Source organism: Lampetra fluviatilis, chromosome 53 (assembly GCF_964198595.1).
Source record: "Lampetra fluviatilis chromosome 53, kcLamFluv1.1, whole genome shotgun sequence".
Classification (NCBI taxonomy): Eukaryota; Metazoa; Chordata; class Hyperoartia; order Petromyzontiformes; family Petromyzontidae; genus Lampetra; species Lampetra fluviatilis.
In genome coordinates, this window is record NC_136327.1 from 9,117,996 (window position 1) to 9,141,625 (window position 23,630).

Sequence of the window (23,630 nt, forward strand, 5' to 3'; positions counted from 1 at the left end):
AGAGGACTGTCCACCCCTCATGGTGGCAGGAGCCAGAGCCGGTCCACCGGACCTCCTGAATACCACAGAAATCCAGTCCAGCTCCCGACAGAGGAGTGGCAGCCTCTCCTCTGCAGTGAACATTCCATGTGGCCACACGCAGTGGATTTTTGTTGTTTTTGGAGGAGCACGCAAACACACGTACAAACACGCACACACATGCACGTACACACACGCACACACACGCACACACGTGCACACACACGCACACGCGTACGTTGTCGTGGCTCAGCATGACCCCCTTGGGAGGCCCCGTGGTGCCCGACGTGTAGATGAGCGAGCAGCACTGGTTCGCCCGCTGCTCCGCAATCGCCGCGTCCAGCCGCTCGTCCGACACCTCGTCCCCCAGCTTCATGAAGTCCAGCCACTGGGGGGTGTGGGGAAGTGGGGGTGTGGGGAAGTGGGGGGGGCGGGGGCAAAGGTCAAGAGGAGAGTTCAAGGTCAAGAGGCCAATGCGGCTGTTCCATGTTGCCACCAACAATCTGCGAATGGCAGCAGGCAGCAGGTAGCAGGCAGCAGGTAGCAGGTGGCAGGTAGCAGGTGGCAGGCGGCAGGCGGCGGGCGGCAGGTGGCAGGCGGCAGCCAGGCAGCAGGCAGCAGGCAGCAGGTAGCTGGCATGCAGGCAGGCTCTTATGTAGATTTATAAAGCAGCGACTTTATCCAAGGCACTTGACAACAATCATAAAATTGTACGCAAGATGACAGTGGTTGAGATAGAGAGAGTGGGGCGATTAAACGTGGTGGTGGTGGTGGTGTCGTCATGGTGACAGGAGGACAGCTGGGAGTGGTTAAGGAAGAGTTGGGGTAGGGGTAGTGATAGGGGTAGTGATAGGGGTAGTGATAGGGGTGGTGACAGGGGTAGTGACTGAGGTAGTGACAGGGGTAGTGATAGGGGTAGTGATAGGGGTGGTGATAGGGGTGGTGATAGGGGTAGTGATAGGGGTAGTGATGGGGGTAGTGATAGGGGTAGTGATAGGGGTAGGAGTAGTGATAGGGGGTAGTGATAGGGGTAGTGATAGGAGTAGTGATAGGGGTAGTGATAGGGGTAGTGATAGGGGTAGTGATAGGGGTAGGAGTAGTGATAGGGGGTAGTGATAGTGGTAGTGATAGTGGTAGTGATAGGAGTAGTGATAGGGGTAGTGATAGGGGTAGTGATAGGGGTAGGAGTAGTGATAGGGCTAGTGATAGGGGTAGTGATAGGGGTAGTGATAGGGGTAGTGATAGGGGTTGGGGTAGTGATAGGGGTAGTGATAGGGGTAGTGATAGGGGTAGGAGTAGTGATCGGGGTGGGCCTGGTCATAGCTGGAGGGCAGAAAGTAGCAATAGCCGGATGATGACGATGATGGTCTGGGGGAGACGAGCTTGGGGTTGTTGTCAGGGAGGCTATGGTGAGGATGATTGCTCCGTGTGCTGCAGGACGAGTTGGTCCCAGCAGTGGGAGGGGAGCGAGAGAGCGTGGGCTGGGCGTGGGCTGGGCGTGGGCTGGGCGTGGGAGGCACGGGGAGGGGCGGTAGAGAGCGGAGAGGGCGCGATGGGACAGCGGGGAGTGAGAAGAGGAGAGAAGCGGGACCCACGCTGTACACGCCGTCGGAGCCTTCCGGCACGGCGTCCCGGTACACCACGATCGCCTTCAGGTGCGGCAGCTGAGCTCTGATCTGTACGGGCGGCACAGGTGACACCACCGTTGCGATCGTCGGCACCGTCATCACCGCCATCGCCACCATCACCGCCATCACCGCCATCATCGCCATCACCGCCATCACCGCCATCACCGCCATCACCACCACTACCGTCACCACTACCACCACCATCACTACCACCACCACCTTCATCACCACTACTGTCACCAAGCGGTGATGCTCGTGGTGAGTGAGTGGGTGAGCAGGCGAGCGGCAGGCACCTGCAGGATCTTCTGCAGCTGTTTGCCGTTGTCCACCACGATGACGTTGGCCTGGCAATCGCTCGCCACATACTGGCACGCCTCCGCCGAGTTGGTCGTGTAGATGCCCACCGCCAGCCCGCTGCCAGCATGCACACAACAAACGAAGACAAAGATCCCCCGTATAGCCTTAACAGACTGCAGGGGCAAGTGTTGTTAGCGAGCACCTATGAAGGCCGGCACGGCACACGAGGGGGTGGGTGGCCAACATCACGCCTTTGTCTCCCCAGTGGCAATGTTTACTGCACAACGCACCATGTACTCATTTGAGGCTGAGTCCATCTAGGGGAGGCCCAAGACCGGTTCGGATATAATCATCACTGGGGTTGGTAACCGCGAGCGGGAATCGAACTCGGGTCGCCGGGTTCGTAGAGCAGCGGCGCTGACCGCTACACTTCCGCTCCCCATACCGCCGCACACACACACACACTGCGTGCACACACACACACTGCCTACACACACACAGCCTGCACACACACACTGCGTGCACACACACACACCACACACACACACTGCGTGCACACATACCACACACACAGCTGGCTGGCCGAGCGAGCGACACCGACACGGCCCCAAGGGGATGGAGGAGGCGGGGGACGAGAGGGTGGGGGGGTGAGGGGGTGAGGTGGGGGGGTGAGGGGGTGAGGGGGTGGGGGGGTGAGGAGGTGAGGGGGCCGGGGGGTGAGGAGGTGAGGGGGTGGGGGGGTGTGAGGGGGTGGGGGGTGTGAGGGGGTGGGGGTTGTGAGGGGGTGGGGGGGTCGGGGGGTGAGGGGTGAGGGGGTGTGAGGGGGTGGGGGGGGAGTGAGGGTTGGGGGGGTGGGGGGGTGAGGGGTGAGGGGGTGGGGGGTGTGAGGGGGTTGGGGGGGTTGGGGCACTGACCCAGCCAAGATGGCGCCGATGTTGGCCACGAACCACTCAATGGAGTTGAAGCCGAGGATCCCCACGCCGTGGAACCGCTGGAGGCCAACCTGCGGTTACAACGACGACGATGACAACAACATCAACAACTATAACAATAACAGTAACAACTATATCAACAACATCAACAACAACATCAACAACAACATGAACCAACTACAATAACATCAACAACAGTAACAACTCTCCACAATACAAGGCCGTAGCCATGGAGTCAACGTGGGGGGGGGGACCAAATCTTCCTGCCATTTCCTGCCTAAAATATAAAAAAATTAACTAACACATGGGATGGACTTTTTCTTTATTTTTTACAATAATGTCTAATCGTGTAATGTATTACATTGCTGTTTTTTCTTTTTTACCTTTTCTTATTTCATTGTATGTAATGGCAGAGATTAGAGATTCATAAAGTACAACCATAACCACAATCATTTAAACAGAAATCTATGCATTGTTATATGAAGACAAGTCCAGATATTGTGGCCAAGGTTTAGCAAATTGTTGTTTTTATTTACATAGCATCGCAATTCTTATTCTTAAAAATATTTTCATAGCAATATATTGGGGGGGGACAATTTGAGCATATTTGATTATTGGGGGGGATGTGTGTCCCCCAATATATATTATAATTACGGCCTTGCCACAACATAAACAACATTAACTTTCATATCAACAACAATAGTAACAGCTATATCAACAATATTAACAAGATCAGCCAACTACAACATCAACAACAACTTCATCAACAACTACAACGGCATCAACAACAACAGTAACAACTTTATCAACAACAACGACACCGTAACACTCTACGCCCCGAAGACGGCTTCAACAGCGGAAACGTCATTCACCGCAAGGGGAATTTACTTCAAGTGATCTGCTGCGGTGTGTAAACATTAGCACTGGCTGGGGGTGGAGACGAGGGAGTGTGCCGACCGCCCACTCCCTCGTGTGCCGGTGCCAGCCTTCGTCGGTGCTTGCGAACGGCACTTGCCTCAAGTGTTTGTTACGGCTGTACGGGGGAGCGGGGCGCAACAGGGGCGGAACGGGGCGAGATGGAGCGGAACGGGGCGAGATGGGGCGGAACGGGACCGGGAGGAACGGAACGGGACGGGGAGGAACGGAACATTGCCAAGACCGGGGGGGTTTCCGTCGCGTCAGTGGGCGGGCGCCGTGGCACCTGCAGGAAGGCCTTGGCGGCGTGGCGACACTCGCGGTAGTAGCGCTCCCAGGACAACGTGTACCAGCGAGCGGCGCCGTCGCCGCCGTCCGTGGCGTTGGCGGCCAGCGCCACGCGCTCCCCGTGGCGGCGGGCGGCGCGCTCCAGCAGGGCGTGCACCGTGAGGGGCGGCTCCGAGCCGGGCCCGCTCGGCTCCACGCGCAGCAGCACGGCGCCGTCGCGGCTGCTCGTGCTCATGGCGCTCGCCGGGGCCATCGCGGCGTCGTCGCAGCCTGGGGGGAGGAGTGGAGGGGGGACCGTCACTGAGAGGGTGTGATAGTGCCGCCCCCGGCGGTGTGTCGAGGTCACGTGAGGAAGGGATCTCGGAGCTCTGTGATATCCGCTTCCGCAGGCTGCTCTCTAACAGTGGGGGAAGTGCCACCTTCCACTGCGTGTCAACCACATACAATCAACTTAACCTGAAAGTATAAACTGCCTGCAGGAGGACAACCAACCGTATAACACCCCTGGGATTTTAACAGCCATAACACGTGGCATTTATGCACACACAGACACACAACAACAACAACCGCCATTCACCACTAAGTGGTGGTGACGTCACCACGACGCTTGTGCCAGGCCATGTGCACCTTGAGGCCACGTGAAGTGTCGAACGCCCGCTGGCAGGTCACAGGGCAGACCCAGATGCCACAGGTCGACTGACTGAGATGAATGGCTGATGCACCACCTGTGCCCCCAACTTTGCCAACTTGCTGTGCTTTAGCCACCCGGCGCTCCGCTCGTTGTTGTGAGCGTCGCTCATCCGCCCTCCGTTGTTGTTGGAGGGAGACTGCCTCCAACTGCCCAGTAACGTCCTTCACAAGCCTCATCCACAGAGGCCGATCTTGACACCCGGGCATCGATCAGCCTCCCACTGTATCTGTACCAGATGGAAATTCCTCTGGGACAGCTATTGAAGGCTTCACGTGGTCAAAATAGATGTTAAAAAATGTGGGAGCTAGAGGACATCCCTGTCGCACCCCAAAGTGTAAGGCAATGGCTCTGACTCCCGGTCACATAGTTTTACCCGGGCCCGCTCACCATCATGAAGGGTCAGGGACTCCGAAAGCACGAAGAACAACCCAGAGCCCAGGCCTACTGATGGTATCATAGGCCTTAACCAGGTCCGGGAGGGTGCATGTGGGTAATCTCCCCAACCTGGAGACCCCTAAGCTTGCTATCTATGATTGATATTTACCACAGGCAAATACACTCAACGTTTTTGTTCATTATTCATGCACACGCACGCGTTACAATGCATGCATTACACACACTCGTGTTACACATGCTCGTGTTACACATGCTCGTGTTACACATATGTAGAGAGTCCAACTGAGTCGCAGACGTTGTCTTGGGAAAAACACTATTTATTTAGCAACTTCCACATAACATGACACAATCTATATTCTTAGGTTTTTTCGGTAAAGTCACGTAGGTAAAACATTAAAATTAATGAAAGTAAAATAAAACAAAACAAAAAAATAAAATTCACGACGTTTCGGAGGCAACACAAGTCTCCGTCATCAGGTGGGACCGTCACAGCCGAATTAGCTGCATCAAGTGAAGCAATGATTCAAGATGTAATCCCTTATAAGCAAGTTGAAGGGAGGTGGAGAGGGGGGGTGGAGAGCTTATCAGGCTGTGGTAGCCAATGAATGGAAACGTATCGGGAGGGAGGAGGAGCGGTGATCAAAGACTGCACGTAGTGCTCAACACAATGAATGGAGACGTGTCGGGACGGAGGGCGAGCGGCGATCAAAGACTGCACGCAGTGCTCAACACAATGAATGGAGACGCGCCGGGACGGAGGGCGAGCGGTGATCAAAGACATCACGTAGTGCTCAACACAATGAATGGAAACGTGTCGGGACGGAGGGCGAGCGGTGATCAAAGAACAATGAAGAGATTACTGTTAAACACTGGGGATGTTAACACTCGGTGAAGTAAATTAAAATAGTGCCTGTCAGATAAGATGGTCCAAAAAGTGTAATTAAGTCTTTTTTGCGTGGTTAATAACATCTTTCCAGTGATTACTGAGTTTGTACCCATCATCACGGTTTAAATTATGTCTGTGTTTGTATATTTGTATGGCTTCGTGTACAAACCTTTGATGGTAGCCCGGAGGTTTGCAGAGAACCTTGGTCTCGGAAAAGACAATTTCATGAGAGCCCGCCGAGTTGTAGCAATGATCGGCAACGGCCGAAGAATCAGTTCTGCCGTGTTTCAGATCTGACTTGTGCTCGCGGACACGATCAGCAACATGACGTTTTGTTTCTCCAATGTAGCAATCACCACAAATGCAACTCAATTTGTAGACTCCAGGATACTGTAAGTCAGGAACGACATCCTTCACAGATGGAATCAGATCACGGATTTTATGCACTGTACTGAATCGGACTTGGATCTTATGTTTGTTTAGAATTTTGGAGATCTTTTTGGTCACGCCTGCTATGTATGGTAACGTGATAGTTTTGGTCGGAGTTTCATGTGGTTGTTTCTGTGTGGTGGGAGAGACAGCTTGGCGGATAGTACGGTCAGAGTATCCGTTCATCCTGAGGGCCCGATGTACATGTCTTAATTCATCAGTCAGGTGGTGTTGGTCAGAAATGCCATGGGCTCTGTGGTATAGCGTTTTGATGAGATAATTCTTTTGAGATGGGTGGTGGTGGGAATCCGGTTTCAAGTAGGAATCTGTGTGGGTGGCTTTCCTGTAGACAGAATGTCCCAAGGATCCGTCAAGCCTCCTCTTAAACAGAATATCCAAGAATGGTAGTTTACCGTCTTTCTCCATTTCCTACCACAGCCTGATAAGCTCTCCACCCCCCCTCTCCACCTCCCTTCAACTTGCTTATAAGGGATTACATCTTGAATCATTGCTTCACTTGATGCAGCTAATTCGGCTGTGACGGTCCCACCTGATGACGGAGACTTGTGTTGCCTCCGAAACGTTGTGAATTTTTTTTTTTATTATTATTATTATTTTTTTTACTTTCATTAATTTTAATGTTTTACCTACGTGACTTTACCGAAAAAACCTAAGAATATGAATCATTGCAGTCACGAAAGCTTCAAATCTAGAATTAATGACACAATCTACACTCGGGTAGACACGGTTCGCTATCACCACGAGCTGGGTCCCGGACCGCGTGGCTAAAGGCTTCTTCTCCCCGACGTGGATCTTCTTCACACCAGCACACGAAGAACCTCGAGTTCCTCATGGGGCCCCCGTTATATCCCCCAAGGCTGGGGCTGTCTCCGCCCCTCGCCCCGCCCACCTTCCAGATCTCTCGAGCTCTTTCTCGAAGGCTCCCGAGAGCTCTTTTAGGCCACGTGACCACCCAGCGGCCCCCGTCCACCGGTGGTCCCCCTCCAATATCATCCGGTCACATGTTGGCAGGTCAACCAGCGTATCGTGCCCCAGCGTAACCCTGGTTGGCTGACGCTCCCTCTCGCTCCCTCACCGGGAGCCCGCACCGCACACTGCTCGCGGTCCCTCCGCGCTGACCAGCGCTCACCCAAGCCCCGCTAGGGCTGGTACTACGCCCCGTAAGCAGGCTACACATGTCAACACATTATCTGCCGTGGCTTCGTAAGCCCGGCACCACACAATCACAGTCACTACATCACCCCCCCCCCCCTCCGTAGCTTCCAGCCGTCCCGGCTGCCAATTCCCCCCCAAGTAAGCAACCGACGTACAATTATACAGAACATAACAAGTGTGCTCCAACAAACAGAACAACGCAATAAATGACCCAACCCAACTGTGCAATATATACACATCGATAAAATAAAAAAAACGACCCAACAATCGCGTCGCACGAGATCCCCACAATCAACATCTCCCACCCACAACGTGTAACAACGCCCGTGAGCTTGATGGCGAGCAGGATCAACCAAATACTCGCCACTCCTCACGAAGAGCAGTAGGCCGGGTCGTCGGGTCCTTGGCATCCAGAGCACGCGAGGCCGACACGAGCGGCCGCGTGCGAGGCATCAGTCGCGCGGCGCCTGGGGGCGGAACAGAAACACTCTCCTGAGGACCCGCGTCGGCAGACGCACGCCCCAGCTCGTTGGGCACACCCGACACTCAGCCCCTTCGATATAGAGATGAAACAAACTCACACGACCTAATTAACGGTTTAAGACGAGAGGTGCACAAACCAGCTCCGCTTACCAAACCGAATCTGGACACACTGCGGCCGCACGACTCGAACCACATCAACCGGCCCTCTCCATGGTTGCAGCAATTTGGGAGATGTGCCCACTGGCACCTGTGGACAATACAACCAGGCCCTCTCCCCCGGCAATCGCAGAGGAAAACACGGGCACCATTGAGCCGCTCGTTGGCGGCTTCCTGCGCCTCGGAAAGTTTTTCGATCGTGAACCGAATCGAGTCAGAAATTTTAGACACCTGTAATTGGACATCGATGGGAGGATCATACTCCCTCCCATACATCAAAAAGAAAGAAGAGTAGCCGGTGGACACGTGAGGGGTCATCCTATAAGCGGCAAGAACCACAGGAATATGCAAATTCCAATCGACCTGTGACTCTCTGACCAAGTGACTCAACATGGAGGTCAGAGTCCTGTGTAGGCGTTCGACCATGCCATCCGTTTGCGGGTGGTACAGCGACGTGCGTACCTTTTTCGTTCCCAGCAGATCGCAAACCTCATGCAGCAGCTTGGAGGAAAAATGTTTTGCCTTGATCCTTATCCAGAACATAGCCATTGAGGAACGCCTCGGTAATAGCCACAGCCGATTGATTTGGGAGCGGCCAAGCCATAGGCCAGCGCGAGAAATACTCAACGCCCACGAGTATTTGTTGCCACGCGCAGCCACGCGCAGAAGCGGGAAACGGCCCGAGAATATCGAGGGCAACAATTTCATTTACCCGTGACACCTGGATGGATTGTAGTGGAGGGCAACAGGATCTCGTTGGCGGCTTCCGCCGGGCACACTTCACGCAGCCCTTAAGTAGATCCTCGACGTCGGAGGCCATAGCCGGCCAGCGTCTTCTGCACTTCGAGGTGCAACAGCCGTTTATGCACAGCCTACAACACCCTCGCCACGCAGGGCGGTAGGGACAACAATAGCATAATGGCGCAATCCTCCGTTCCAGTACATGAGCAGCCCGCCCCGCAGGACAAACGAGTTAACACCCCGCAGAGCCGTGCCATCGGCGGTCTCCCTGACACGCCGGCGCAACTTAAGGAGGGACGTGTCCTCCGCCTGCCGGCGTCCCCACACCTTGTAGTCCAGCCCCAAAGTCGCATCCCGTGCTACGAGGACGTCGCCCGTCCCTCCCATCGTGTCCGCGGCAGACGCAACGAGAGGCGAGGGGGAGGTCGAGCCGGCCGGTCGACAACGACCCGAATCCGAAAAACAAGCACACTCCCCGCTTGCTGGCAATCACGATAGGGCATCGGCGTTCGTATGGCGAGAACCTTTGCGATATGTAACATTGAATGAAAAATCCTGGAGGATTTCGAGCCAGCGTGACAATTTACTGGAGGGCTGGTCCACACGCAACGCGTACTGGAGCACCACGTGATCGGAGTGCACCTCGAAGTGTCACCCGTACAAGTATGGCCGATATTGTTGCACAAAAAGCACAATGGCCAACAGCTCCCGGCGCGTTACGCAGTACTGCTGCTCAGCCGGAGACAGCACCCTGCTGCCATATGCAACCACGTGCTCCACGCCATTTACGACTTGGGATAACACCGCACCAATGCCGGTATTACTGGCGTCCGTGTCCAAAATGAACGGCAACGAAAAGTCGGGATAACACAGGGGAGGGGCGTTAACCAGCCCATCACGAATAGAGCGGTACGCAGCCTCCTCCTACTCCCCCCAATGAAATTTTTGGCCCTTCGCCATCAGGGTGTGGAGAGGTTTAGCTATATATGCGAACCCCGCGACAAATCGGTGATAAAACTGCGCACCTCCCTGGCCAAGGTGGGGGTTGGGCACGTCCGAACGCAAGCAATTTTCTCCGGATCCATCGCGATTCCCGATTCGATGACTATGTGGCCCAAGCATCGAACAGATTTTTGGGGCAGATGACATTTTTGGGGCTTGAATTTCAGGTCGGCCGCACGCATCTTAATGAAAACAGCCCGCAGGTGATCCAAATGCTCATCGAACGTGCGGCCAAAAACAATGACGTCATCCAAGTAGATGAGGCATGAATCCCACTGGAGGCCCGCCAAAACCAATTCCATCAACCTCTGAAAAGTGGCCGGAGCAGAATGGAGCCCCATCCGGAGCCGGTTAAACTCGAACAACCCTTGCGGTGTTCGAAAAGCTGTCTTGGGCTTTGAGGCCTCGTCAAGCGGAAACTGTCAAGGGTGGAAAAAAAACGCACGCCCATCAGAGCGTCCAACGAATCGTCCATACGAGGCAAGGGGTACGCATCTGCGACAGAAACTTTGTTACGTTTTCTGAAATCGACACAAAAACGCAGACTGCCATCGTGCTTCTTAACAAGGACGATCGGAGCACCCCATGGACTGGTGGACGGCGAGATGATATCCGTGGCCAACATTTCATCCACTGCCGCACGAACGTGTTCCTTTTCGGCCAGGCTCAGGCGGTAAGGATTCTGCCGAATGGGGGCGGCATTTCTCGTGTCAATATGGTGGCTCAACAGGGACGTGCGACCTATATCAAATTTACTTTTACTAAAAATGTCCGAAAACTCCCGTATGAGCGCTCTCAGCTTCCCCATTTGTCCTGCGGATAAATCGCCGCATTCCGAGCACAGCTTATGCATCCATGCCTCATCCACATCCTTGGGTCTGTGAGACCGAACGCTGACCCGGACATTCTCCACGACATCCGCCTCCGGACACGCCGGAGACGCGCGAGCAATCACGGAACCCTCCTGAATGACCGTAGTGTCCGACCTGGCATTGAGGACTTGAATAAACGGTGCCTGGTCCTGGGAGACCAGCGTCTGAGCCGCTACGAGTAACATCCCCTGACTAAGCTTATTCGAGGGACCCAACACAATACCGTCCCCCACAGTGCGCGCATCGAGCGGTTTACGCAATCGAAGGGGCACCAACATTTGCGCGCTGTGCGGAATCCGCACCGCAAGTGCTTGCACCGTGGCGTTAGCAGAACACATGCGGGTCGGAGACGGGAGAAATGCCATACGCCGTCCCGACGGCAATTCCAAACAGCCCTGGTCGATACAAATCTTCAGGGGCATTTTGCCGAGAAAATAAGTCCCCAGCAAGCACGGGACAACCAGGACCGTAGAAACCAAAACACGGCCCGACAATGAGACATCGGCAATGCGCAACGCAACAGAAATCCGACCAATTATCCCCAATGATCCGCCATTGGCAGCGAAACAAGGAGCATCCACCGGCTCCAAAATCCGACACCAGGGGGGCAAAATGTTGTAAATTAGTTCGGAAATAATGGTTGAAGACGCGCCGGTGTCAACAAGCATGCGAACTTCAACCTCCTCAACGAACCCAAGCACAGCCGACGACCCCGCGGTCGCCGCGACCACGTGATAAGCCAGCTCCGACCACTGATCTGGTCGGAGCGGCCGCGTGTCGCGAGCACGCACCGACTCCCACCGAACCCGTGCGCGTCCCCGACGCAAATGGGACCCCCCCGATGGGTGAAGTGAACCCCGGGGCCGAGTGTGAGGTGCGCCGCGACTCGCCTTAGAGAGCAGAGAGTCGTAGGAGGGCGGACGTCCCGGGGGCCGCCGTCGAGGAACCGGCAGCCTGACTGGACGTGCCCCGGCAGGCCGCAGTTGTAGCAGGTGACCCGTCTGCTGCTGCACTGGGACGAAGCAGACCTCGCCCGCCGCCGTCATCCCGTCGCCGATCTCCATCACCCCGACAATCGCCGCTCCGCTAATGCAGCGAGCACGCAGAAGCAGGCTCCCCGTCCGCGTGGGCCCCGGGCTCCGTGGAAGATGCGGAGCACGCCACCAACACCTGTCACGTTGCAGGGTCTGTTGCGCCTGTATGCACCTGCCAATATTGAGCGAAGATACCTCCCTGTCCTCGGCGGGAAGCATAGTACGGAGATCCTTGGCGAGTCCCAAAATCTTCGAGGACCGAGGTGTCAAGGCCATCGTGGTCCATTTTCGGGAACGCGGCCTTCGCCAGTGCCAAGAGCGGACTTCTGTAGGCGAGAGCGGACTCACCATCCCCTTTCCGCCTCACGGCGAACTTCTGACGGGTGTTCAGCGGAGGCTCGAAAACAGTGGCCATCTGGTTCAACACCTGCATGAGGGTGGACCTCTCAAACAGCGGGATGGTGAGAAATGCCGCCAAAGCATCACCATCGAGGGCGGTGGGCAGCGCCTTCAGCACTTCCACCTCCGTCGGCATTTGTAAGAAATCGCCCCTTAAATGCCACCCAATCGCCGCTGGCAGCAACAAATTCTTTAATGAAGGGCAGCCGACGGTGGAGCGACTGGACGTCGATCGACTTGGACGTCCCTGCTTCAAGCTTGGCGGGCTCAGCGCTCCGCTCCAGCAGCAAAATCGCGCCCGCTAGCGTGGGCAGCGGCGATGGCGTTCCCACCTTTTGTGAAATGGCGGCCGATTCGCCCCGTCCGGACAGCTCCTCCGCTCCCTCTTTTGCCGTCGAGGGCAGGGACCGCATCTCAACGAGGATGGAGGATGCCGCTTGGAGGAGGTCAGCGAGATGGCCGTGTGCGTCCCTGACGAGCTCCTCCAGTGAAGGCGAGGCGCCCTGCGCCCCAACTGCGCCCTGCTCCGCCGGCAGCACCTCTGCCCGTACACGATCTCTGTGACGCGTAGACATGACTTGTCTACCGCTAGCTACAGTCTAGCAAGTTGGCCACTTCCGACACCAGTTGTAGTCGTAGACGTTGCCTTGGGAGCAACACTATTTATTTAGCAACTTCCACATAACATCACACAATCTACACTCCGGTATCGAATGCCCATCTAACCACGCTACGGCCGAACTAGACACGGGTCGCTATCCTGGCCCGGACCACAAGCTGGGTCCTGGACCGTGTGCCTAATGGCTTCTTTTCCGCGACGTGGATCTTCTTCACACCAGCACACGAAGAACCTCGAGCTCTTCACGGGGCCCCCGTTATATCCCCCTGGGCTGGGGCTGTCTCCGCCCTTTGCCCCGCCCACCTTCCAGATCTCTCGAGCTCTTTCTCGAAGGCTCCCAAGAGCTCTTCTATACCACGTGACCGCCCAGCGGCCCCCGTCCACCAGTGGCCCCCCTCCAATATCATCCGGTCACGTGTCAGCAGGTCAACCAGCGTATCGTGCCCCAACGTAACCCTGGCTGGCTGATGCTCCCTCTCGCTCCCTCACCGGGAGCCCACACCGCACACTGCTCGCGGTCCCTCCGCACTGACCAGCGCTCACCCAAGCCCCGCTCGGGCTGGTACTATGCACAGTAAGCGGGTTAAACATAATGTCAACACATTATCCGCTGTGGCTTTGTAAGCCCGGCACCACACAGTGACAATAACAGTCACTACACATACATACACACATGCACGCATTACACACACACACACGCATTACACACGCTCGTGTTACACATGCACACACGCATGCATTACACATGCTTGTGTTTCACATACATAAACACGCACACATTACACATGCACGAATGAACACATTACACACGCACGCATTACACACGCTCGTGTTACACATGTGTAGTGACATAGAATTGGCTACGTAGCAGCATAGCGCTGGCTACTGGCGGGGATGGGGATCTGCAGCTGACAGCAGCCCTGAGGTCAGCAGGCCACGTGGTACACCAGAGGGGGATCTAGGGGAAAGGTCAAAGAAGGGGCACACCAAGAACCCGCTGGTAGGTTCTAGAAAGGGGGCGTGGCCGCGGGCGGAGCCAGGCCACGCTGGCAGTATAAGAGGGGCCCGAGAGGGGACCGCGGGGCTGTCGTGTGGAGTGGGGGGATCCCCGTCGTGCTGCTGCCGGAGTCTTCGCCGTCGTCTCCGTCTTCACCATCTCGGCGTCGCCAGCGAGCCAGCCTACCAGCTGCCCTGGCTGGGAACCGTAGTCGACTATAGACGAAGTGTTAACCCGTTGGAGCGTGTTAATAAACAGAGTGCCTCCAACTCTTAGTGTCTCCGATTCAGTCACTACACATGCACACACGCGCGCATTACACATGCACGCACACACGTTAAACATGCACACATGCACATATTACACACGCACCCGTTAAACACGCACGCATTACACATGAACACACACACACACACGTGTGCATTACACATACATGCACACACACGTACACGCACGCACACACACGTTACATATACACACACACGCACACGTTACACATGCACACACGCGCGTGTGGAAAAGCGGTGGCCTGTGCCGGTCACCTGGAAGCGAGGGGATCCTCTCGGGGTCCCCAGCCTGGGCCCCAGCGCAGGCCTCTGCGGAGACAGAGGGGGCTGCCTCTGCAGCAGGAGGAGCAGCAGGAGCAGCAGCAGGAGGAGGAGCAGCAGGAGGAGGGGCAGCAGCAGCAGGGGCAAGAGGAGCAGCAGCAGGGGCAGCAGCAGGAGGAGGAGCAGCAACAGCAGGAGGAGGAGCAGGGGCAGCAGCAGGAGGAGGAGCAGCAACAGCAGAAGCAGAAGGAGGAGCAGCAGTAGCAGCAGGAGCAGCAGCAGGAGGAGGGGCAGGAGGAGCAACAGCAGTAGGAGCGGCAGCAACAGCAGCAGGAGTAGCAGTAGTGGCAGGTGCAGCAGTAGGAGCGGCAGCAGCAGGGGCAGCGGCAGCAGGAGGAGGAGGAGCAGCGGGAGGTGAGCGCTGCTCCGGGTGGGTGTGAGGGGCGTCCCGCTGGGAGTGCTCCACGCTCAGGGGGAGCGACTCGACGTCGTCCACCGAGCGATCCGGCGGGAGCTCCACCCTGCGGGGACAGCGTGGGAGCACAGAGGCGGAGCGTGTGAGCGCGTGTGTGCTGAACTTCTTTCGCACCGTACGTAGCCAACCGTGCTAATCGGAGGTGTGATCGTGTGAGCGTGGGGTAGTGTAGCGGGTAGCACGCTGCGCTACAAACTCAGCAACCCGAGTTCAATTCCCGCTCACGATCAACACCAGTGATCTGAACCGATCATGGGCTTCCCCTAGGTCGACTCAGCCTCAAATGAGTACCTCGTGCAGTGTGCAAGCATCGCCACTGGAGTGATAAAGGTGGCGAGGCGTGGTGCTGGCCACCCACCCCCACGTGTGCAGTGCCAACCTTCATAGCTGCTTGCTAACAGCACTTGCCCCTACAGTCTGTTAAGGCTATACGGGGGATATTTGTCTTTGTGGCATCGGTGATACTCGCTCACAGCACTTGCCCCTACAGTCTGTTAAGGCTATATGGGGGATATGTCTTTGTGTGTATGGCTGCGTGGACACGTGTGTGTGTGCGCGTGCGTTTTTGTTGTGTTGGCCACCCACCCCCACGTGTGCCATTCCGGCCTTCATAGGTGCTCGCTAACAGCACTTTCCCCCACAGTCTGTTAAGGCTATATAGGGGATTTTTGTCTTTGTTGTGAGTGTACAAGTCTGAGCATATGAGTGTGAGTTGGCAGACGAGGCTGCGTTGGCTGGGTCATGTAGCCCGCATGCCCATCCACACCATGTCCAAGCAGCTTCTGCTTGGCCGGATAGAAGGGGCTAAACGGATGTGGCATGGGCTAGAGAAGAGATTAACTGATGCGGTACAGGAGGACGTGGAGCTGAGTGGACATGCCGAGGACCAGTACCAGCGGTGTCAAGATCAACCTCTGTGGAGGAGGCTCGTGAAGGTTGCTGTTACTACTGGGCAGTTGGAGGCAGTCGCCCTCCAACAACGGAGGGCAGAGGAGCGATGCTCACAACAACAAGCGGAGCGCTGGGCGGCTAAAACACACAGCAAGTTGGCACTGTGGGGAGCACAGGTGGTGCATTGGCCAGTCATCTCCTGCCAGCGACCTCCTGCCAGCGAGCCTTCACGTGGCCTCAAAGTGCACCAAACCTGGCACAAGTGCAATGGTGACGTCACTGCCGCTTAGTGGCAAATGTGTGTGTGTGTGGAGCAGTAGTGGAATGCTTAGCGCTGCGCTGCACTACAAATCCGGCAAACCCGAGTTCCATTCCCGATCACGGCCAACATCGGCGACGAATATCCGATCCGGTCCTGGGCCTACCCTAGGTCGACTCTGCCTCAAATGAGTAGCTGGTGCGGTGTGTAAACATCATCACTAGGGCGTGGTGCTGCCCACCCACCCCTATGCGTACCGTGGCCGGCCTTCACAGGTGCTCGCTAACAGCACTGTTAGGGCAACACGGGGAATCCTCGCCTTTGTGTGGGGAGCGACAGTGGAACTGTTCAGCGCGAAGCGCTACAAAGCCGGTGACCCGAGTTCGATTCCCACTCGCGATGTTGCAGCAGCATCAGCAGCATCACAACCCACGCCCCTCCTGTGAAGACTTGGCAGGACCATCCTGAAAAAGCCCCTAGAGACTTGGTTGTTCTGGTTGTTCTGGTTGTGGTGGTTGTGGTGGTTGTGGTGGTTGTTCTGGTTGTGGTGGTTGTGGTGGTTGTTGTGGTTGTTCTGGTCGTGGTGGTCGTGGTGGTCGTGGTGGTCGTCGTCGTTATTGTTGTGTTAACCGTCTGTAACCCCCTTGCTCTGCACGGCTGAGTGAGCGAGCGACGAGGAGGAGGGTGGGGAGGGGGGAGGAGGTAGCGACGAGGTGGGGGGGGCGCTCCCTCGGGACGTGAGCGGCGACGACGATCGCCACCAAGATTACATTCCTCTGGTGCTTATTTTGGTGTCGTCGCAGATTTAGTTACAAGTGTTTTTATTTCATTATTATCGTCGTCGTCGTCATTGCGATTGTCCTCTGCCGGACGAGGGTCGTGCCAAGCGGTCGCAACGGGGGGGGGGGGGGGGATGCCGCCACTGATGCTGCTGCCGCAATACCAAATAAAAACGAGAAACTATTTTTATTTTGCCAGGTGAGGCCCCGCCGCTGAGCTGCATAGCTCTTTATTTCAGAAGCGACCCGGCCATCGCGAGTGACAGCTCAACGAAGTGGGCTCATCGTCCTCACGTGGAATTGTGTCGCGGCCGAATACTCTGAACTCGTGACGCTGATTCTAAATGTGGAGTGAGGAACCGGAGGTCGCGTGGAAAAAATCCACGCGACCATGGCGAGAGAGAGAAGCAAACTCCAAATATACAGCAGCAGGCGTCAGGGTCGGGATCGAACCCACGACCTCCTGCACACCAGGCGAGGTAGTTAACATCTCCTAGCCACTGCGTCGCCTTGTGTGCGATCCCCATTGAGTGACTTGCAGGTTATGGCATCGGAATTACCGGTTACGTCATGGTGTTGTGCGTGGGTGTCAGTTGAGCAGCTGTGGAGGGATCTGGAGAAGTCGGAGGAAACCGATGCAGACACCAACAGCAACAAGTAGCGGTGACGTCACCGCGGAGCTTGTGTCACGCAAGGCTACCGCCTGGAGCTCATGCCAAGTGTCCAAGGCTCGCTGGCACGGGTTGACCGACTGAGATGACTGCCAGATACACCACCTGCGCTCCCTACTGTGCCAACTTGCTGTGTTGCTGTTGAGTGCCGCTACGCTTTTGTTGGAGGGCGACTACCTCCAATGGCCACGTAGCGTCCTTCACGAGCCTCCTCCACAGAGGTCGATCTTGACACGGCAAGTCCACGCCCTCCTGTACCACATCAGTCCATCTCTTCTCTAGCCCATACCGCGTCCGTCTAGACCCCTGGATCCAGCCAAACAGAAGCTGCTTAGCCGGGCAGTGCCCGAGCTTGCGGGCCACGTGACCCAGTGAATGTCGAGGTCAGATGCTGCTGCTCGTTACGATGAGAGAGAGAGCCTCAGCAGAGAGTTCGTGTCGTGTCGCTGCTCTCCCTCCGCTCAGGGAGCACAGACAACAGTGGGTTTACCGTTCGGTCCATAGACTAACATTGCCCATAGACCTATACTTCCCATAGACTAACATTGCCCATAGACCTATACTTCCCATAGACTAACATTGCCCATAGACTAACATTGCCCATACACTAACATTGCCCCAGACACTAACATTGGGCATACACTAACATTTACCACAGTACTATTCTCTTCTTACGTATGGTAGCAGTCTTTTCAAGATCTCGATGCCAATGTCGAGATCTGATGCTGCTGCTGTCACGACGAGAGAGACAAAGAGACAGAGAGAGCCTCAGCAGAGAGAGTTCGTGTCGCTCTTCCTCCTCCTGCTCCTCTGTTGAAGCAGCGCAGACCACGGTGGGTTCACCGTGCAGTCCGTAAAACTAAGATGCATGCTGCCCCTCTGTCCAATCAGAGGGGCAGCATTGCCGCGTGGCCGAGTGCCTCCCTGCGACGCAAGCAGAGCGGACGGCTTCGCTCGGTGACACGAGCGGTGGCGGCGATGAGATGGACAACTCGCCCGCTCCGTGATTTAGGATAACCGTCGCGGTTACAAACCCTCGGCCGCCCACTCGCCCGACCCACCACCCGCCCACCCACCCACCCACCCGCCCACTCGCCCAAGCGTGACGCATTCACCGGCAGCTATGACGCCGTTGCCGGTGTTAATCGCACCGCTGATGAGCACGGTTGGCTACGTACGGTGCCAAAGAAGTTCAACGAATTTGCACGCAAGCTCTCGCGGCCAGGCCTATCATAGCATCAGTAGGCCTGGGCTCTGGGTTGTTCTTTGTGCTTTTCGGAGTCCCTGACTCTCTGCTCACAGTCATTAAGGACCTTCATGATGGTGAGCAGACCCAGGTAAAACTACGTGGCCAGGAATCAGAGCCTTTCCCTGTTCACCTTGGTGTGCGAAAGAGATGTCCTCTGGCTCCCACATTATTCAACATTATTTTCCGACCATGTAGTTCGAGAAGCTTTCCATGACTGTGTAGTGACTGTGAATGTCACCGTGTGGTGCTGGGCTTGCGAAGCCACGGCGGGTAATGTGTTGTCATTACGGGCAGCACAGTTACTGTGCGTAGTACCACCAGCTCTAGCGGGGCTTGGGTGACCGCTGGTCAGCACGGAGGCACCACGTACAGTGTGCAGTGCGGGCTCCCCGTGAGGGAGCGAGAGAAAGCGTCAGCCAGCCAGGGTGACGTTGGGGCACGATACGCTGGTTGACCTGCCGTCACGTGACCGGATTATATTAGAGGGGGGCCACCGACGGACGGGGGCCGCTGGGCGGTCACGTGGTATAGAGGAGCTCTCGGAAGCCTTCGAGAAAGAGCCAGAGAGAGAACTAGAAGGTGGGCGGGGCGAGGGGCGGAGCCAGCCCCAGCCCGGGCCGATATAACGGGGCCCCCCCGTGAGGGGCTCGGGGTTCTTCGTGTCGCTGGTGAAGAAGATCCACGTCGGGTTGAAGAAGCCTCGAGCCACGCGGTCCGGGACCCAGCTCGTGGTCCGGGCCGGGATAGCGACCCGTGTCTAGTTCTGCCGTAGCGTGTTAGATGGGCGTTCAACACCCACCCGAGTGTGGGTCACGTGATGTTGTGTGTTGAGTTGATATAATAAAGTGTTGCTCCCAAGACAACGTCTGCGACTCAGTTGGACTCACTACAAATGCACTGGAGGAATCTCCATCTGGTAAAGATACAATGTGAGGCTGATCGATGCCCGGGTGCAGTCGAGGGATGGCTCCCAATTGGTCAACCATATCATGTATGCCGATGATCTGGTGATTGCTGCTTACTCAAGAGGAGTTGGAGGTGCTGCTGCTGAACCTGGAGCGTGCCACTAAGAGGTGGGGCTTTACCATCAACCCCTTCAAAACTAAGCATCTGCCTGGGAATTTTATGTCATCAAATACTCCACCCCTTCAGCTCCACATTGCCAGAGCAGTTGTGGAGAAAGTGGAGATGTTTCCATACCTGGGCAGTGTCCTTATGGCCAGCTCTTATTTAGCAGCAGAGGTCTCACTCTGAATCAGCTGAGCGGCATTATCGTTTCATCGCCTGCGTAAGGCTGCCGTGTGGAAGCTACCTGGTCTGTCCCTCCACACGAAGGAAGCTCCGGGTCTTCTTGGCCACAGTCATGCCCTCCCTTCTCTATATTTGTTCAACGTCGACCCCTCTAATGGGACATCTTTGCCAGTTAGAAACATTCAGGCTGGCCAGCCTGGTTAAACCATTCTGGGTTTAACCAGGCTGGATTGTGTGAGGAGCTCACAAATCCTTGAAATATATGGGCACAGTGCTGAGCTCCCCCGGTGAGCTCCTCCGGCAGGCAAGGCTGTGTTGGCTGGGTCAAATAGCCCGCATGCCCAGCCCTAACATGCCCAAACAACTTTTGTTCGGCCGGATAGAAGGGGCTTAACGGGCACGGCACAGGCTAGAGAAAAGAGGGAATTACGTGGTACGAGAGGATATAGAGCTGAGTGGAATTGCCAATGACCAGTACCAGTGGTGTCAAGATTGGCCTCTGTGGAGGAGGCTCATGAAGAACACTTCTGAGGACAGAGGAGCGATGCTCACAACAACGAGCGGAGCAGCGGGTGGCTAAAACACATCAAGTCGGCACAGGAGCGGGGACAGGTGGTGCATAGGCCAGTCATCTCAGTCAATCAACCCATGGCACCTTGGTATGTCCAGTGACCTCCTGCCAGCGGGCATTCGACACCTCACTTGACCTCAAAGCGCACTTAACCTGGCACAAGCGCCGTGGTGACGTCACCGCCACTTAGTGGCGAATGGCGGTTGTTGTTGTTGTTGCTGTGTGCGACATCCTCTGTGCCGGGCGGTGCTGCTCCCTCCTCCCCTGGAATGTCTTTCCCAGCCCCTGGCACCACCGTCAGCGTGCTGCAGGTGTAACCGGTTCGCTGCTGTTCGAGCGGCAAAGCGATGGCAACAATCCACCCTGCCCCCGCACAAACAAACCACCACCCACCCCACCGATCCACACCCCTGTCCCCAACGACTACAGGCGAGTGGGGGCCTACGGTCAGAGTTCAACCCGAACCCCAGCTCTGTGACACCTGCCCCTTCCACATATCCCACCACCACTCCTACCCCCCTCAAGCCTCACCCCCAATGCCCTATCCCCCCTTCGCCCTAACCCTAGACCCCTACCACACAATCACTCATCCACCTACCTACCTAGAAAGACAAAGATCCCCCATATAGTCTTTAACAGACTGTTGGGGCAAGTGCTGCTAGCAAGTATCTATGTAGGCTGGCACAGCACACGAGGCAGTGGGTGGCCAGCACCACGACCGAGTGGAGAAGTTTATACACCGCACCATCTGAGGCTGAGTCAATCTAGGGGAGGCCCAGGGCCGATTCAGATAATCGTCACCGGTGTTCGCCATGAGCGGGAATCTAATTCGGGACGTGGGGTTTGTGGTGCAGCACGCAAACCGCTACCCTACCGCTCCCCTACAAAAACAAACACCTAACCCCCTGCACACCTATCCCCTCCACCCCACCCCACCCCCACGCCTCATGGTGTCGCGTCCGTCCCCCGTCACGTGAAGGATCTGGCCGCGCCGGTGCCGGAGTTGCACAGAGGATCCTGACACCGGCGGGAATTTGTTGAAAAGCTCGCGATTCATAATTGATTCGCTGGGTCTTTTCCTCTTTGTTCAGCTGCCGTTGGTGTTGAGCAACAGCAGCTGCTGTCATTCTACAACGAGGCGGTTGATGGTGGAGACGGCTGCGTCGGGAGTGGCGGAGCGGTGCATCATCGCTGTGATGACGATGTCTTCTCTCCCTCCGTGTTTGTGACCGGGACACTGTGCGTTGCGAGAGCGGTGTGGCCGACTGCCAAACGGATTGCAATCGCCGGGTCGTGAAACTCTCACCTGGCGCTGCCGTTGGGGTGCTCCTCTCCCTCCAGGTGCTCCGCGTCTCTGTGGCGACCTTCATCTTCGTGGCGACCCCCGTCTCCATGGGTACCCCCGTCTCCGTGGCGACCGCCCGGCTGCGGCCCGTTGGAGACTGCGAGAGTCTCGGCAGCGACGGCGGCCTTGTCCGGGCCTTCGACTTGCAAGGACTCCATGGTTTCAGCGGCCACACAGCCACCGCTTGTGCTGCTGTGTGCGAGAAAGTCAAAGCAACGGCTCATTGGTTAACTTTGCTCACAGCTCACTCGGTAACAACTCGCTCATCTCATTCAAGGCCGTGATCCACAAGGGCAATCCCAGGGAAATCATTGCAGACAATCATCGCCACGCCTGGCCGCTTTTGTCTCCCCAGTGGCGATATTTTTACACACCGCACCAGGTATTTGAGGCTGAGTCGACCTAGGGGAAGCCCAGGAACGGGTTCAGATAATCGTCACTAGTGTTGGCCATGAGCGGGAATCGAACTCGAGTAGCCAGGTTCGTAGTGCAGTGCGCTAACCTCTATACCAAAGCTCCCCCACATCACACACACGCACGCACACGCACGCACACGCACGCAGAAACACACACACACACGCAGAAATACACACGCACGCAGAAACACACACACGGACGCACACACACGCAGAAACACACATGCACGCATAAACACACACATGCACGCAGAAACACACACACGCACGCAGAAACACACAAACACACGCACACGCAGAATGGGTAACAAGAGCTCTCACAGTGGAAGTGCGGATGGGGCAATGGTGGTGCGGGGTGGGGGGAGGGTGTAGGGCCAATTAGGGAGCAAGGGGTATAGCACGACAGTGGAGCGAGGGTGAAGGGGGGGGGGCTGTGTTTGTGTTGGGTGCTTCAAAGGGGGTGTGGGATGGGAACAGAGATATTGGGACGGGGGGGGGCGCAGGCATGGGGGGCTGTCGTACCGCAGGAGAGGAGGTCGCGGTGTCTTTGGCTGCTCCTGATGCTGCCCGTGAGCGTCGCTCATTCAGCAGCGTGGCGGCGCACAATCAACGGCGTCCTGTCCACACAGACGCACAGACACACAGACACACAGACGCGCAGACACACAGACACACGAGACAGAGACACAGAGACACACAGACACACGAGACAGACACAGACACACGAGACAGAGACACACAGACACACGAGACAAACACAGACACACGAGAGACAGAGACACACAGACACACAGACGCACGAAACACACAGACACACGAGACACACACAGACACACGAGACAGAGACACACGAGACACACAGACTCACAGACACGCAGACACGCAGACGCACAGACACACGAGACAGACACAGACACACGAGACAGAGACACACGAGACACACAGACTCACAGACACGCAGACACGCAGACGCACAGACACACGAGACAGGCACAGACGCACAAAACACACAGACACAGACACACGAGACAGAGACACACAGACACACGAGACACACAGACGCACGAGACACACGAGACATACGAGACACACAGACGCACGAGACAGAGACACACACACACAGACACACGAGACAGAGACACACGAGACACACAGACTCACAGACACGCAGACGCACAGACACACGAGACAGGCACAGACGCACGAAACACACAGA

General features: G+C 56.3%; 1 protein-coding gene across 7 annotated transcripts in view; it reads right to left on the minus strand.

Annotated features, from left to right (window-relative positions):
- The window catches only part of LOC144949366 (long-chain-fatty-acid--CoA ligase ACSBG2-like), an 80,976-nt gene that overhangs the window by 15,311 nt on the left and 42,035 nt on the right, over positions 1-23,630 (minus strand). For 5 of the 7 annotated variants that reach the window (XM_078879359.1, XM_078879360.1, XM_078879361.1 and 2 more), the window contains 8 exons: positions 22,937-23,031; positions 21,960-22,190; positions 14,502-15,028; positions 4,077-4,348; positions 2,858-2,946; positions 1,940-2,060; positions 1,614-1,694; positions 257-406 (listed from right to left, as the gene is read on the minus strand). In XM_078879359.1, coding sequence (XP_078735485.1) covers positions 257-406; positions 1,614-1,694; positions 1,940-2,060; positions 2,858-2,946; positions 4,077-4,348; positions 14,502-15,028; positions 21,960-22,190; positions 22,937-22,998 — 1,533 coding nt within the window. In that variant the 5' untranslated portion in view covers positions 22,999-23,031. The remainder of the gene's footprint in view (positions 1-256; positions 407-1,613; positions 1,695-1,939; positions 2,061-2,857; positions 2,947-4,076; positions 4,349-14,501; positions 15,029-21,959; positions 22,191-22,936; positions 23,032-23,630) is intronic. The other 2 variants (XM_078879364.1, XM_078879365.1) reach the window with 1 other exon arrangement.